Source organism: Lathyrus oleraceus, chromosome 7, assembly GCF_024323335.1.
Source record: "Lathyrus oleraceus cultivar Zhongwan6 chromosome 7, CAAS_Psat_ZW6_1.0, whole genome shotgun sequence".
NCBI lineage: Eukaryota > Viridiplantae > Streptophyta > Magnoliopsida > Fabales > Fabaceae > Lathyrus > Lathyrus oleraceus.
The window spans coordinates 469,941,929-469,956,272 of record NC_066585.1 but is presented as its reverse complement, the minus strand read 5'-3'; the positions used below and the strand labels follow the sequence as shown (position 1 = coordinate 469,956,272).

The 14,344-nt window shown below is 36.5% G+C and overlaps 1 protein-coding gene across 3 annotated transcripts; it reads right to left on the bottom strand.

Moving 5' to 3' along the window:
• Positions 1 to 5,877: 5,877 nt before the first annotated feature.
• LOC127101523 (transcription factor bHLH122) lies at positions 5,878 to 8,667 on the bottom strand. Of its 3 annotated transcripts, none has more exons than XM_051038964.1 (7): positions 8,173 to 8,667; positions 7,240 to 7,842; positions 6,815 to 7,158; positions 6,483 to 6,656; positions 6,309 to 6,374; positions 6,167 to 6,235; positions 5,878 to 6,052 (listed from the first exon to the last, which is right to left on the bottom strand). In XM_051038964.1, the coding sequence occupies exons 2-7, from the start codon at positions 7,829 to 7,831 to the stop codon at positions 6,005 to 6,007; spliced, it is 1,293 nt and encodes a 430-aa protein (XP_050894921.1). In that variant the 5' UTR covers positions 7,832 to 7,842; positions 8,173 to 8,667; the 3' UTR covers positions 5,878 to 6,004. The 3 variants fall into 3 exon arrangements, with proteins under 3 accessions (XP_050894921.1, XP_050894920.1, XP_050894922.1); XM_051038963.1 differs by having other exon boundaries at positions 7,240 to 7,855; positions 8,173 to 8,665; XM_051038965.1 differs by having other exon boundaries at positions 6,818 to 7,158; positions 7,240 to 7,855; positions 8,173 to 8,660.
• Between the last annotated feature and the right edge of the window lie 5,677 nt (positions 8,668 to 14,344).

Below are 14,344 nucleotides of genomic sequence, written 5' to 3'. Positions count from 1 at the left end.
GTGTGACAATGTGTGTCACACCATTTCTTGTCCAATTTGCTGACTTTATTTACCTTGCCAAATAAATGCCAAATGATCTGAATTTTTGCATGATGCTCCTTCTGGATGTTAGGATTGCTTGTGAATTTTTGTAGAATTTTTGGATCCATTTCCAATTTGTTTGAGATTTCCTTTGCTGGTTGGTCATAATTGGACTTTTGTTGAGTGTTGAACTTTCATGATTTGTGAAATTCTTATGCCTTATCACATGAGCTTGAAATTTTGTATATTGATTCTAGACACATTGAAGTTTGTCTTGACTTTGGTTTGAGTCATTTATCACGTGTCATCTCTGTTTTAGGACTACCTTAAGTTGATGCATCCATTTGTGCTTCCTTTGAGCTTGTTTGTGCATACATTGACTTAGTGAATTTCTTTGACATGCTTATACTTGTCCAAATGCCATGATTTTTGGTGTGTTGATCATTTGATGTGTGCTGTTTAGCCATGATTTTTCTTGAGATTTATTGAGTCATTCTGGAATTAATATGCCTTTGATCATTCTGTTGCTTCAATGTGATTCCAATGTGCTTACTTTGACATGATTTGTTTATGAAATGAAATTGGTTGATGCTTTTGATATGGGACCAATTGGATGATGTTCTAATTTGATAAATCTTGATTCTTGTCAATTTTCATGTTCTGTTTTGGAATATTTCTCCTTCTTTGACCCTAGGCCTTGTCCTAGTGGTTTGCTTCTCATGTTTGAGTTTGTTTTCAGGTTAAGAAGCATATGGCTTTAAGGAGATTAATTCACATGGCTTGAGTTGGTTTGTTTGATTGTTATGGACTAACTTTGACTTGTTTTGTAGGTTGCTCTTAGTTCATTTGAGTTGAGCTTGTGCCTTGCACAATGTAGCTTTGATTGTTGATTGTGCATTGTCTGTTGACTGTTGGATTATCTGTTTGACTTTTCGAATTGTATACTGATTTGTTTGATGTTTCCACAGGTACATTAGTTGCTTAAGTTTATTTTGAACTTGTTTGGTTGCTTAACCAATTAGGTATAACCTCTCTTCTTCATGTAGTCTGGAAGACCTGGCTTGTTATGTGGCCAGGCACCTGTCTGAAGTCCTCCTTAAGAGGCAATGTTTGTGATTGTTTATCTTTGTCCCCAAGCAGGAAAAGTCCTTTTGATAAGGCAATTGGTAGATAAAAGAGATGTGTAGTCCATCTCCTACTATTCTGTGTGTCTTCCCTTTGCTCACATTACATGTTGTAGCATTGTGGATCTTAACCCAAGATCTATAGAGTCATTAACTTGTGGAGAGAGTTCCAACTTTCTGAACTCCCACACCTTCTGATATTCAAAGCTCTCCCTGACCAGGGATAAGAGCAATGAGGCACACCCCTCATATCCTTTCATCTGCTTCACCTTAACTCTCAATGTTAAGGTTAAGAGCACCACTTACCCCACTCCAGTTGACTTTGAAGTCTAACCCTTTGCTTGAGCCTAATTGCTTGTATATAGAGTGTGCTAAATGACTTTGTTTGATTGATTGCTTGATTCATCTGTACATGTTTGCTTATTTGCCTTTGTGCATTTATCATCATTAATTGTTCATTATTGCATGATCATCATTTCATATCTTTGTGACACATCTTTGTTTGTCCATTGAGGAATCAACTGTAAGTCCATTCATTGGCCATTGTTCCTATGATTTGGAAGGGATTGAGTGTAAGACCATTTCATTGGCCACTTATGTCCTCTTTGCTTAATGCTTGTGTTTGTTGTTGTATGTGAGGATTCAATTGTAAGACCATGTTGTTGGCATTTGTATTCCTATGATCATCTGTTGGAGATTAGAGTAAGCCCAGATAGATTGGCATCTGATACCCATGTTTTGTTTTGCTTTAGGAGATTGGAATAAGTCCATTTATTGGCATCTGATATCCTTGTTTGTTTTAGGAGATTGGAATAAGTCCATTTATTGGCATCTGATATCCGTGTTTGTTCTGTGAGATTGGAATAAGTCCATTTATTGGCATCCGGTATCATTGTTTTGTTTTAGGAGATTGGTGTAAATCCATTGATTGGTATCCGGTATCCGCCTTTGTCTGTGAGATTGGTATAAGTCCATTGATGGCATCCGGTATCACCTTGCTTTTTATTTGCTTGCTTGTTTTGTTGCCTTATTCCAAAGGACACACTTGAATCATCTTCTATATGATTTCAAGAGGTGAACTTCTAGGAAGTTTTACACTCCATCATCCACACCCTCTTTGTCCTAAACCTTTTCACTTGTTGACTTTTAAAACTTGTAAATACATGTTGTGCAAACATCTTCATGTCTTTTCAAATTAGAAACCTGGACCCTAAGTCCTTGACTTTTCAAACTCCATTTCATAACACTTCTTTGAATCAATTCTAATCATACTTTGACCATATTTTGTGAATACTCATAATCAATTAACTTCACCCATTCAATTGTTTTGTGGCTTTGTCCATTGTTGATATGTTTTCATACATTAGCCATAGGTTTCAATTCTCATAGTGGTTGATGTAAATCTCACCACATCCTTAGTGAGTTGATTGTAAGTCTTCCATACTTATTATAGGGTTAACCCCTCACTAGTATGTTGAAGCCATCCTCGCATGGTGGATTGTTGGTCTTGGTTGAGTTTTCTCCCGTTGAGAATGAAAAGCCTTAGCGCTCTTGTTTTAAAATTGAACCCAATGATATTTTGGAAATCTTTTAGCCGAACTACGGCGTTTTGATCCTTACCTTTCATGGAAGGTACGTAGGCAACGGGTTCATCCGTTCAAACACAAAAATAATAGATTGTATATTCTTTTCTCATCTTCCCAATCATGTTTGCACAATATGTCATAAACAAATAAACATTTTTATACAACAAGTGTGAAAAGGGCTCCCTAGGAGTACCTAGGACGTTTTGGGTGCCTAACACCTTCCCATTGCGTAATTAACCCCTTACCTAGATTCTCTGATCTTTTCATTAGTTTTCTATGTGTAAAACTTCTTAGGCTTTTGTTCGCTTTTTAGCCAATCCTTTGGATAAATAAAAGTGCGGTGGCGACTCGATTTCTTTGTATGCTTTGCTTTTGATTTAATCAATAAATCATAAAGTGACGAATACACCGCTACAGAGTGCCTTATTGCTGATCAAACATTGTCCGTAACTGGATGACCATAAAGACAGTTGATGGGTACTCCACGAAGCATGCAGAGGAACATGAGTGACCTAGATGGAATTTGCTCATCCTGTGTAATAGGATAAATGGCTACGGGCCCAATATTGAACTGGACAAGGATAACACGGTCTATGCCTTGTGTTCAATATAGACATAAGAGCAAAAGGGTAATTATACACATAAGTATTATGACAAAGGGATTTGTTAGATCACATGACATTTTCGTGTCTTGGGTAGCAGTGATGTGTTGCTAGATACCACTCACTATTTATTATGTTAAATATGTGATTTAATATAATTGCTAATGTCGCGAAAACCTACAGGGTCCCACACAAAAGGACGGATTGATGAGAGATAGAGTAACTAAGGAACATCGTAAGGTGTTGTGTACTTAAGTAGAATACGAAATGTGGTAAGGTACCACACGCTTAAGTGATTTTGGCATATCATAAGATATGGGCCACATACACTTAAGTGGATTTTTTAGCTTGCAGCCCACACAAGTGGTTCTATAAATAGAACCCTTGTGCAGAAGCATTTGTGCAGTTATAATTTCGTTTCTCTCTCTCTCTCTCACTCACTCAAAGCCCTCATTTGTAGCAGCTAGCGCTGAGATTGAAGGAATTCGTTCGTGTGGACTGAGTAGAGGCGTTGTCACCATTCCACGTTCGTGATCGCTCCGTAGATCTGCATCAAAGGTTTCAATCGCCATAAGAGGTAACGATTCTATCACTGATCATGCCCATTCGTAAGGATCGCTAAAGGAGAAATTTTAAATTCCACTGCGTTTTGGATCGCTCTTCTCCTTCAATTCTTAGGTCACAGTGGCTGATATGGTTTCTCAAACTGGGGACTGGAATTGGAACGGTCTATCTGTTTGATTGATAATGTTACTTTGGAGAAAATCAAAGTTATTCCTCCTCCTATTTTGAATTCGAGGGAAGTTGGCATATGAATCTGGAGTGGGACCGCTAACGGGACTTTTTCGATAGCTTATATGTGTCAGTTTCTCGCCCCTACTGGAAGTAGTGAAGCTGTCATCAATAAGCTTGTTTGAAAAATTATTTGGAACCTTCAAGTTCCGAAGCGTATTCGATGTTTTATTTGGAAACCTTTTCATAATGGTCTCATCACTAATAAGTTTATTGGTCATCTCCAATTGAGAAGTACTAACTGTGACATGTGTAAATCGCAGGAAGAAATTGCTTTCCATGCATTGAGAGATTGTGTTATTGCGAAACAAGTTTGGTCCAAGCTTGTTAGCAATAATCATAAGCAGGAATTCTTTCAAGAAGAGCATCAGGTTTGGCTTCAACATGATATTCAGAATAATTAAAATTCTCAGCATAAAAATTGGAGCGTGATTTGGACTTAAGTGTGCCATACTATTTGGTATTGGTAGAATCAAAGGTGTCACAAAACCAAAATGGTCATATGCCCAATAATTTGGCTCAAACCATCACGGATCTGGTACAACAATATCACAGTTACAGTAGTTTAAATCCTTGTTTGGTTTCCATTCATTTTGTCAATTTTCAGGTTCAATGGAGGCCTCTTGAAAATGATTAGACATCCTTAAATTCGGATGGGGCTGTTAGACATGATGGTTCAACGAATTGTGGCGTACTTTTACAGGATAGTAATGGTAATTGGCATAAAGATTTTAGCAAATCCATAGGGACGAGCAATATTGTTTAAGCTGAGTTTTAGAGAGTGTTAACCGAAATTCGTATTGTTATGCTACTTAGAGTCAAGAAACTTCATATTTAAGTAGACAACAAGAGGATGGTGGAGATGCTACAAGTAGCTAACAGGGTGCCTCAATCGAATTATAATCTAATACAACACATTCAACAATTTGATAAGAACTTTTAAGAAATCAAGATTGAGAATATCTATCATGAAGAACTTTGAAGAAATCAAGATTGAGCATATCTATCATGAAGTAAATCGTAGTGCGGATTTATTGGCTAAACAAGGAAATAATAGTTATGATAATATTTTTGATTCTGATCGTAAGTGGCTTCTTCCTCTTTTTAGAGAGGATCTTAGTATCTCTTTTGTAATAAGATATAGTGGTTAGCTTGTCTCTTCTTTTGGACTTTTGCCCTCCCTTAATAAAAAAAGAAATTGTAAATACATTGTGAATATGCTAAGTATAGGTTAAATATTAGTGTGTAATATTTAAAATGTTTCTTATAGCATTATTTTTATGCGTGCCAACGAGAGAATAACAACTATATAACTTACCAGCCCCTTGTATTAAGATCAAGATCATGAAGGAAAAAGGAGGGCAAAATAAAAATCACATTGCATATACTAAATGTAAAACAAAAATAATGTCGGTTTTGGTCCCCATGTTTCCATGTATTTAATTTTAATGTTAAGACTAAGCCCACACATACCATCAATTTAATGTTCCTTCATAACCAACACTCCATGAAAGATGCAAAATCCCCCATTCACTTAAAAATGGAGGGGCCCTCTACTAGAAGATTAAAACCAACATAATAAACTTGTTTCACCAAATTTCGTACACAATGCTTTGTATATGTGATGACATCACATACATACATCAAATTATATGATCTTATGATAAAAGTCAACTTTTATGTTCTCATTCCCCCCACCACTCCAAAAGAACCATAGAGAAAGTAACAACAACATACTAAGTAATACTAATATAACAAAAACAAATTATTAATATATCAGAAAATTAAGCTGCTTTAATTTCTAGACCAAATTATTACAACAAAATCTGTACAAAAGAAAAACTCTAACTCCTTTATCATCATCATCATCCTTCATCCCTCATTGGTGATGTGAACACGTGCACTTAGCTCGATTTTGTGAAAGAGTCTAGATATTTATAGAAAGAAAAAGATAAATAAGAAAACTGAATGTGCAATTATGTATGAATATTTATGGCATATATTGTTTGAAACTTGAGATTGGTCAATTGTTTGAACATACCTCAACTTGTTTTTGTAGGTCTTTAATGTACTCAACAGCTAAGTCCAACATATCTGATGTGTTTGTTTGCTGCAAATAGAGAGAAACAATGTTCGGTTTGTTACATAGGTTGGTAAGTGTGCCTCAAAGTCAAAAACATTACCTTATCCATGTTTGGCACCAGATCTTGTAGTTTCCTCATTCGCTCGCTAATTTTAGTTCTTCTGACCTGAAAGTATGTTTGCATAAAGGCCGGGAAAGGGGTTTCGTGCGCGCACTAAATGTGTCGCGCAGTTGGAATTATTTATAGCATTATAGCAGAATAATAAATTTATACCCTTTCTGCAATGCTTCTCGGGTGAGTGGCGCAGCCGCGCTTGGCGCGGATTTTGCATGGAACAGAATCTGACAACTGTAAAAACTTCTCAATGGCTGCCAATTCCGCCGTGGTATTAGGCATACTCGTCTGATGAGCCAAAGGAGTGGCGGGAGTCTGGCCTCCTGTTTCATTCTGATCAATGCAACAAAATTATATCAGTGTTGTCAATGTAAGTGCTAAGGTGTCGCTATAGATTCAATTTAAGAATACTTTGTAAAAATAGAGTATTGCAAAAAATAGCACTATAGCAACTATTTGAAAACCAAATTCCAATAGTACAATTATACTACTACCTTATTTTCAGCCGCATTTAAACCGGTAGAAAACGGTTTTACATCGTCATCATCTCTGTATCTTTTTAGACCGGTAATATTGTCCGATATCATTGCAGTATCCTCCCATGTAGAAACTAAAGGGAAACCCGGGATAAAATCATTGCCCCGGGTTTCAGCAAAACCTTCCGATTCTAGATTATTTTGTGGATTGCTACAATTCCCGATTTCACCTCCTAACACTGCTGAGTAGTTCGGAGCACTCGCATTCTTTAACCGCGCTGCAGAAGAAGAGAAATTTGCTTCTATGCTAGTGCTGTTAGCAGCTCCAATCGTTCCAATACCTCTCATAACAGCAAAACCTGCCAATCAATCTAGCTAGCATCATTATCACGACAACACAACCTTAATGCGAAGATACGGAAAAGAGTTTCAAGATATACCAGTTTCAATGTTAATGTTTGAAAACAATCCAGCAGGTGAACTACCATGTCTAATAAGATTGGAACAGCTTCCTCTACCAGTCTTCATTTGATTTGGCAAAGGTGGTCTTCCAGAACTTTGGTAAGATTTCTGAGGACCAGAGGATCCATAATTATTCATATTACTTGGTTGTCGTTGAAGCTGTTGAAGATCCAAAGTTTCATTATTCATTGATGTCAAAGTTTGAGATTGTTGCTCAATCTCTTCCTTAACTATAGGAAGCTGTTGTTGAACAGTTAATAGATCCTGAGTCAGCGAATCATCATCTCCAGCAGCTACAGCAACCGCAACAGAAGCACTTTCAGCATCACCACCGCCACCACCACTACCACTACCACTAAGACTATTCATAAACCGAGCAAAAACTCGTTCCGTTTCAGGACTTGAAGGTCGGTTAAAAAGATGCTCATAGAACTCTTTATCAATAATATTAGAAAAATATGAACTTGGTGCAGATTTAAACCGAGTTAACCCGGAATTCATTTGAGGCTGGTGATGATGATTTTGATGATCAAGAAACATAGTTGGATGCTGCTGAAGATCTGACTCCATTTTTTCTTCCTCTACAAAAAAATCCTGTAAAATTTTTTTTGATTTTATTCAAATATTGAACACAAAAACCTCTAAGATCTAATAAAAACACATAAAAAAGAAAACCCAGAAAGGAAAACTATTTATTTCACTTGGAAATCAACTGGGTTATGCAGCTTCACAAACTCTAGAAGAGATGAAAGGGAAGGTGTGAAAAGTAAAAATAAAAAAACGACAAAAACAAGTATCAAAATAAACCGCAAAGCTTCATTTGACAAGACATAAACAAAAACAACATATGAACTACGAAATATGAATACTATGAACTTAAAAATAAAAAAAACAGCAACAGCAAAAACTACCTCTTTGTCTGTGAGCACCGAACTGAAAAAATTTCTATGTTGCGTGTAGTGGTGAGAGTGGTGATGAAGAAAATAAGAAACCTGTATAGGAAGGTTCAAGAGAGAAGATAATAGTATAAAATAGCATTGGATTTTGTTGCTGTGGAGGTGCAGCCAATGAGGAGTGAACAGAGTGATAATTTCCAGCTTTCAGATTTGTTATGTGTTTTCAGATGATGTTTTTACTAGAATGCCCTTGTGTGAGTGTAACGTGTCAGAGGAAAAGGCTGTGAAGAGAGAAAGAAAGAACAGAGGTTAAAGCTATATTTAGAAGTAAAGAGGTTTGGTTTTGATAAAATGGGAAGGATACGAGGTGAAATTACTGTATTGCCTGCCTCATTCTTACACAGAAAACTCTGCTGCATTCAGAGATTCACAAGTTCAGTGGTTTTTGATAATGAATGCACTTATTGTAAAGAGTTTAATTAATGGAGTTTTAAATCTACACAAAAGTGATTGTAGAGTTCAAACATACTGAAATAAAACAATGTTTTTTTATAATTGTAAAGTGATTTATAGTAGATAATTATTTTGGTCTAGACAATTTCTCATTTTGAACGGAAATAGTACTGTAGTACAATTGGATATGAATTGATATTTTTAAGATACTTTTTGAAATTTTGATATTTAATTAATTTTTTTAAAAGTTATTGATGGATAACTATTAATAATTTGTTTACATTATGAAAAAATATTAAAAAATATTGCTCGCTAGTTATTGAACTATGAACTAACGATCTCCATTTATTTATCTCAACTATGTAAGTTAAATTATCTCATTCTTTTGTGATTTTTAAATTTGAATTTTCAATAAATTTATAAAATAATTTTTCAATTTTCAAATCATTTTATGTATTTGTATTAGTTGAAAATGGATTTTTGGTAAAAAAATGTTAATGATTTGTTTTAGACCAAAATTCTCCAAAGCTGGGTTGGGTATGTGATGACTAGGTTGAGAGAGACTTTTTGATGACGACTTAGCTAACTCCTAATTTGAATAGACTTCAGAAAAGAAAATGTGGGGGTGGTACATGTAAAAGACATTCTCGCGCCCAAGTTAATGATTGATATAGACAAGGTTGGAATGTTTTAGGTTTTCATGAACGCGTACCTGGTTTGACGTTTGTAGTCCCTTTTTATAGGAATTCTTCAAGGGTTTTTCACCCTTTGGTCTTTATCTTGATCTGTCATATTTTCAAGTTACAGGATATAATTCGTCTTGTGATCTAACGATATACATCATTCTTTGTGTTGGGATCTAGTGCTTCATTAGGGCAAGTCTACTCTTGCTCTCTGGCTCTAGAGTGTTCCTTTTAATGATATACACATGATGTCTTGGAGGTGACCTCATCTTTATCATTAATAGTTCTTTCTTTGTGTTTTGTACAATTCTCACTTTATGGGATAGGATCTGGTATGGGCTTTACCCATGATCCAAATCCATGGACTCGTGGAGTGTTGGACCGAGTTTACCTTTATCCTAGTAGGAACGATCACCCCTCAAGCTCGACCTCATGGAATCGGATCAGGGTTTGTAAATGTTCCTATTACTCTGGGCCAAGAGGGTCTCATTTACGTTCACTTTCTACTATTATTAAACATATTTGTCTGTGACAAATGTGAGCCCTCGATTTTTGTCTTCTTAGTATTCGCCACAAGATAACCTATCGTTAATCATATTATTTACTGCTGATAGCCTCCTAATGATGGTTTTCCTTTAGACCTTCTTTGCCATAATGACGTTGACACTCTTTTTAGCCACGTGTATCTCATATACTACCTGATGTTTAGTTTCCTACGACGTTTGTACATTCAAAGCAGTGGTATTTGTCTCTCCGCTCTTCCTCTCTTTTTTATAAATATTTTTTAGAGGCCAAACCTTTGAACTTTTCGCATTTCCTGTTATTTTAAATTCCTCGAGACCATTAAAAGTATATTATTGTGTGTTGTTGTTGCTCTCAATATTCTATTCTTGTTAGACTCATTCATCTTCTTAAACTGGTTAGTCTTTGCTTTATTATATTTTTATTGTTTGGTAATTCTTCTATAGGGTGAAATAGTGAGTATGTGGGATTATCATCCTCGTCTTTTACCTTATTATTTGTGTAGTTAGGTGCAATGAATTCTACCTTCATATATCCATTTGAGCTTATTCTTAACAAGGAGGTGTGTTCTTCCTTTTACAGGTTAAATGAAACCTATCATAGTACCCCTTAAGTCTTATGTGATACGTCTGATATGAGGAACTTTGAGATTATTCCTGAGGTGGGAGGCCTTTTTGGTGTCTAGAAGGTTGTTGTTCCCTCTTTTACTGATAGGACCTGCCAAATCTTCCTTCACCCCACATTTCCAATATTCGGTGTGGTTTTCAAATATATGAGTTTCTTCCTTCCTTTTACCTCATTCGAACAAGAGGTTTTTCGCTACCTAATCATGGAACCTTCCGAATTGCATCTCAATTGTTGTGCATTTTTAAGCTTTTTTTAATCATTCTGTCGATACTTAATTTTGGAGGTTTCTCTTAAAATATTTTTCCATATCTTCCATGTATGTTGAGTAGGCACCTCTTCCCCTTTGGCTTATTTCTTTAAAACAATTATTGTGTTTGTTCAGACAATTCATTTCTTATTTAAAGAATTTCAAGTATAGATATATGGTGATTGGCCAGGTCACCCCTGATTCTCATTCCAATCTATGCGACTGAGAAGGGGAGTCTCCTAGTGATGTTTGGGATCCCATATTTCTTAAAAGTTTAAGTCAATAAATCTATGGCCCGGGGAAGTATGATCTTTCTTTCAAATTTCCATACCTTTCTCAGATAGACAATGAGAGCTTGTTTGTCATCAAAAGTTATATTGGTTGTCGAGGGTGATCTGATGACAACCAGGAAATATTTGAAGGATAGAAATGGAGAGCTTTCCTTATTGTGGGAAAGTCAAGAGTCATTGACAGGAAAGTTAAAGGAGGATCATGATAATGTAGACTCCTTATTGTAACACCCCAAAATTTGCCCTCCTCATTCATGCATTCATTTTTAGGTCATTTAACATTTCATATTGCATTTCATCATGTCAATCAGAATCAGATCCAAGAAACTTTATTTAAAAAAAAAAAAAACACAAAAAAAAAACAAAATTAATTAAATAAATAATTAAATAAATAAATAAATAAAATATAATAGAAAAATCTCAGACTTGGACCTCTCTCAAAAGTCCACTAAGCTACCAATATTAGGCTATAAATACTAGAGTTTCATTGAAACAAAAGAGATAGAAAAAGGAAGAGAAGCAAAATACTCTGAGGTTTCCTTGGAACAAAACCCTGGACAAAACCTGGAGAGAAACCTGACAGAGAAGTCAGAGCAGCCTCCAAACCCTGAAGGGAACTCAACTGCACAAAATCACCTCTACCTCACGTAAACCCTAAAGATTGTTTTGTAAACCTCACGGGTGCAACTCAATTTCAATCAAGTTCTTCAATCAGGTTTGCCCTTATTCCCATTACCTTTGTGCTTTGAAGTTGAATACTCTGAATGTTTGAGGTATGATGGATGAATTTCATTAAGTTTTTGCCCACGGGTTCATAATTATGTATGAATGTATAAATAATGCCTTGAATGCCTAATTGTTTAATTTCTGAAGTGTATGCCACAGGGTTTGAGGTTTCTGAAACCATACTGTTATCCATGAAAAAAATGCTTATCGTGTTTCACTAACCCTTTTGTTGAGTTTTTGTGAAGGCTCACATGACTTTTGCAGGGATAGCTTGCTGGATATTCCACTTTGCTCGGGGGATACCATTTGGGAGATTTATTCTGATTGCCTTGTTGGCTCATTTACTTTATGCATGTTTGTTTTGTATGTGTTCGTATCCCCACAGGTAGCGCGGTTCCTTCTTCGAGGACTTTCCTTTTGCCCTTGAGCATCCCCCAAACCCTAAAACCCAAAGCAACACGTTAACTTCTTCTACTACAGGCGAGTAAGTCTCCAAAGGTCGAGCATCCGGTAGATTGCGTAGTAACATCGTTCGTCCAAAACCCAATCCATAACCCCGTAGTTAGCCAAACTACGGCTTGCTCTGATTCTCATTCCAGATGAGATACGTAGGCATAAGACGCGATGTCTTAGCGAGCACAATTACCCTTAACCCCTAGGTAGCCGAGCTACGAAGACTCTGATTCTCATATTCATATGAGATACGTATGCAGTGGATGCGACATCCGTGCGAGTCATTTTCTTTTGACCCCCTTTTTTTTAGTGAATAACACATTAGATAAAGCCACACCCTTTAGATAAGAACTACAAGAATGGATCCCGTAGAGTACTACAGATGCGTAGGGGTGCTAATACCTTCCCTTCGCATAATCGACTCCCGAACCCAAGATTTGGTTGCGAGACCCTGTCTTGTCCTTTCCTTTTTCCAGGTTTACTTCGAGCGTTTCCTTTCCCTCCTTTGGGATAAATAACGCACGGTGGTGACTCTCCTGTCTTTCTTCGCTGGTTGTTTTTTTTCGCATTCCATTTTTCAGGTTGCGACAGCTGGCGACTCTGCTGGGGACCCGGTTTCCCTAAGCGAGTCCCTCCTAGCTTTTATAGGTTGTTTGTTTATTGGGTGTTTATTCTTTTGTACAATTATTTATCTTTCAGCATTTACCTGCTTTATTGCATTGTGTACATATGACTGCCGTATCTGCTGGTTCTGTTTGTGAGATGAGTTCTATACCCGAACTCGAGTGCACTTAGGATAGGAGAATGGCATAGTCTTGTTGACTTGTGTGGAGTTATTCCTTAGCAAGTTGACTTGCAAGCCCATTCACTTGGTGGAGGTCATGTTGAGATCAATAATGTCACACAAGTAAGTTGTGGTTAGACATTACTTTTTCCAATATAGACCTTAGAAGCCAAGGACCTTAGTTTACCAAACCCATCTTGGCCTATTTGTAGGATGTAGTGCGAAAGTCGTTCAAGTGTAAGATTTGATACGATTGTTACACGATACTACACTCATAAGAGTCTCTCTTGAGAATATTTTTGGAATACGAGTAGTCGTTCCTCCGATAATATCCGAAAGATGGGATTATGACTATGGGAACCTTTTGTAGAACATGTTTGACAGGTTTAAACTTTAGTACACTCCCTTTGGGTGGTTCTTAACCTAAACTCCATGCTCGGGACTTACAATAAACCCTTTATTCATGGTCGATCCGTTCAGGTATCCTTAATATCAATGAAACTTGGGTGTTGATAAGGTGTAAACCATAATCCACCAAAATGGATGGTTGATATTAAGGATAACATGATCCATCCCATGACCTTTGTTTGGTGTGTTTTGCTTGATCCTCTTAATTTCTCTCCAGGCAGTGCAACCTGACAGATGTTCAAACGGATCCAGCCATCCTGATTGACATGCCATTGCATTGCATAACATCATTCGCATATTTGCATCCAACATCTCATGCTTATTCATTTGCAGGGTATTCCCTTTTTAAGGTTGCGACACTTATCCGTCTAGAAGGTTGACTTGGAGCTTCAGCTTGATCAAAGATTAATTTAGACACTTGGATGGTCTCATATCTTTTAATCAAGAAGGTTTCAAAATGGTCGTGGCTTAAATAAAATTCCTGAACTTTGTTGCCGACCTTAATTTGGAAGGAGTTGGTTTTGACAATATGATCATGAATAGGAGTTTGGTAAACACTCTTGAAACTTGATTGTATTATTCTTTTTGTTGTTTTGTGGTTGTGGAATCTTGGATCCTGACCTTTTATTATAAGCTAAGACAATTACTGTGGGTGGTCCCCGATTTTATTTAATGTTATCACATACATTTTCTTGTTTTTTTATGTATCTTCTCACGAAGGTGCTCCCTGCTAAGGGTTCCCTAGCTCTACCTTTTTCTAGTTAAAACTCTTGAAAGGGTGGATCATTTTGAAAGATGCCTTCTTCTTAACGATTGATAACTCATTGGGTGAGGCTCTTTGTTGCCATTATAATAGATTTGGCTTTTGTTTTTGTTCCTCTATGAAATAGATTTGACCTTGATTGTTTTTCCTCAATCCTAGTAGGAAACATAACAGAATTAAAAGATAGTGGATTGGTGAATTTGTAGATTTGATTGTGATCTTTAAAAGAAG

Coding starts and splice junctions, on each gene's coding strand:
- LOC127101523 (XM_051038964.1), bottom strand. CDS start 7,831: ATGGAGTCAGATCTTCAGCAGCATCCAACTATGTTTCTTGATCATCAA. Junction 6,657..6,814: donor ATGCGGCTGAAAATAAGGTA/GTAGTATAATTG, acceptor TGCATTGATCAG/AATGAAACAGGAGGCCAGAC. Junction 6,236..6,308: donor TGGTGCCAAACATGGATAAG/GTAATGTTTTTG, acceptor CTCTATTTGCAG/CAAACAAACACATCAGATAT.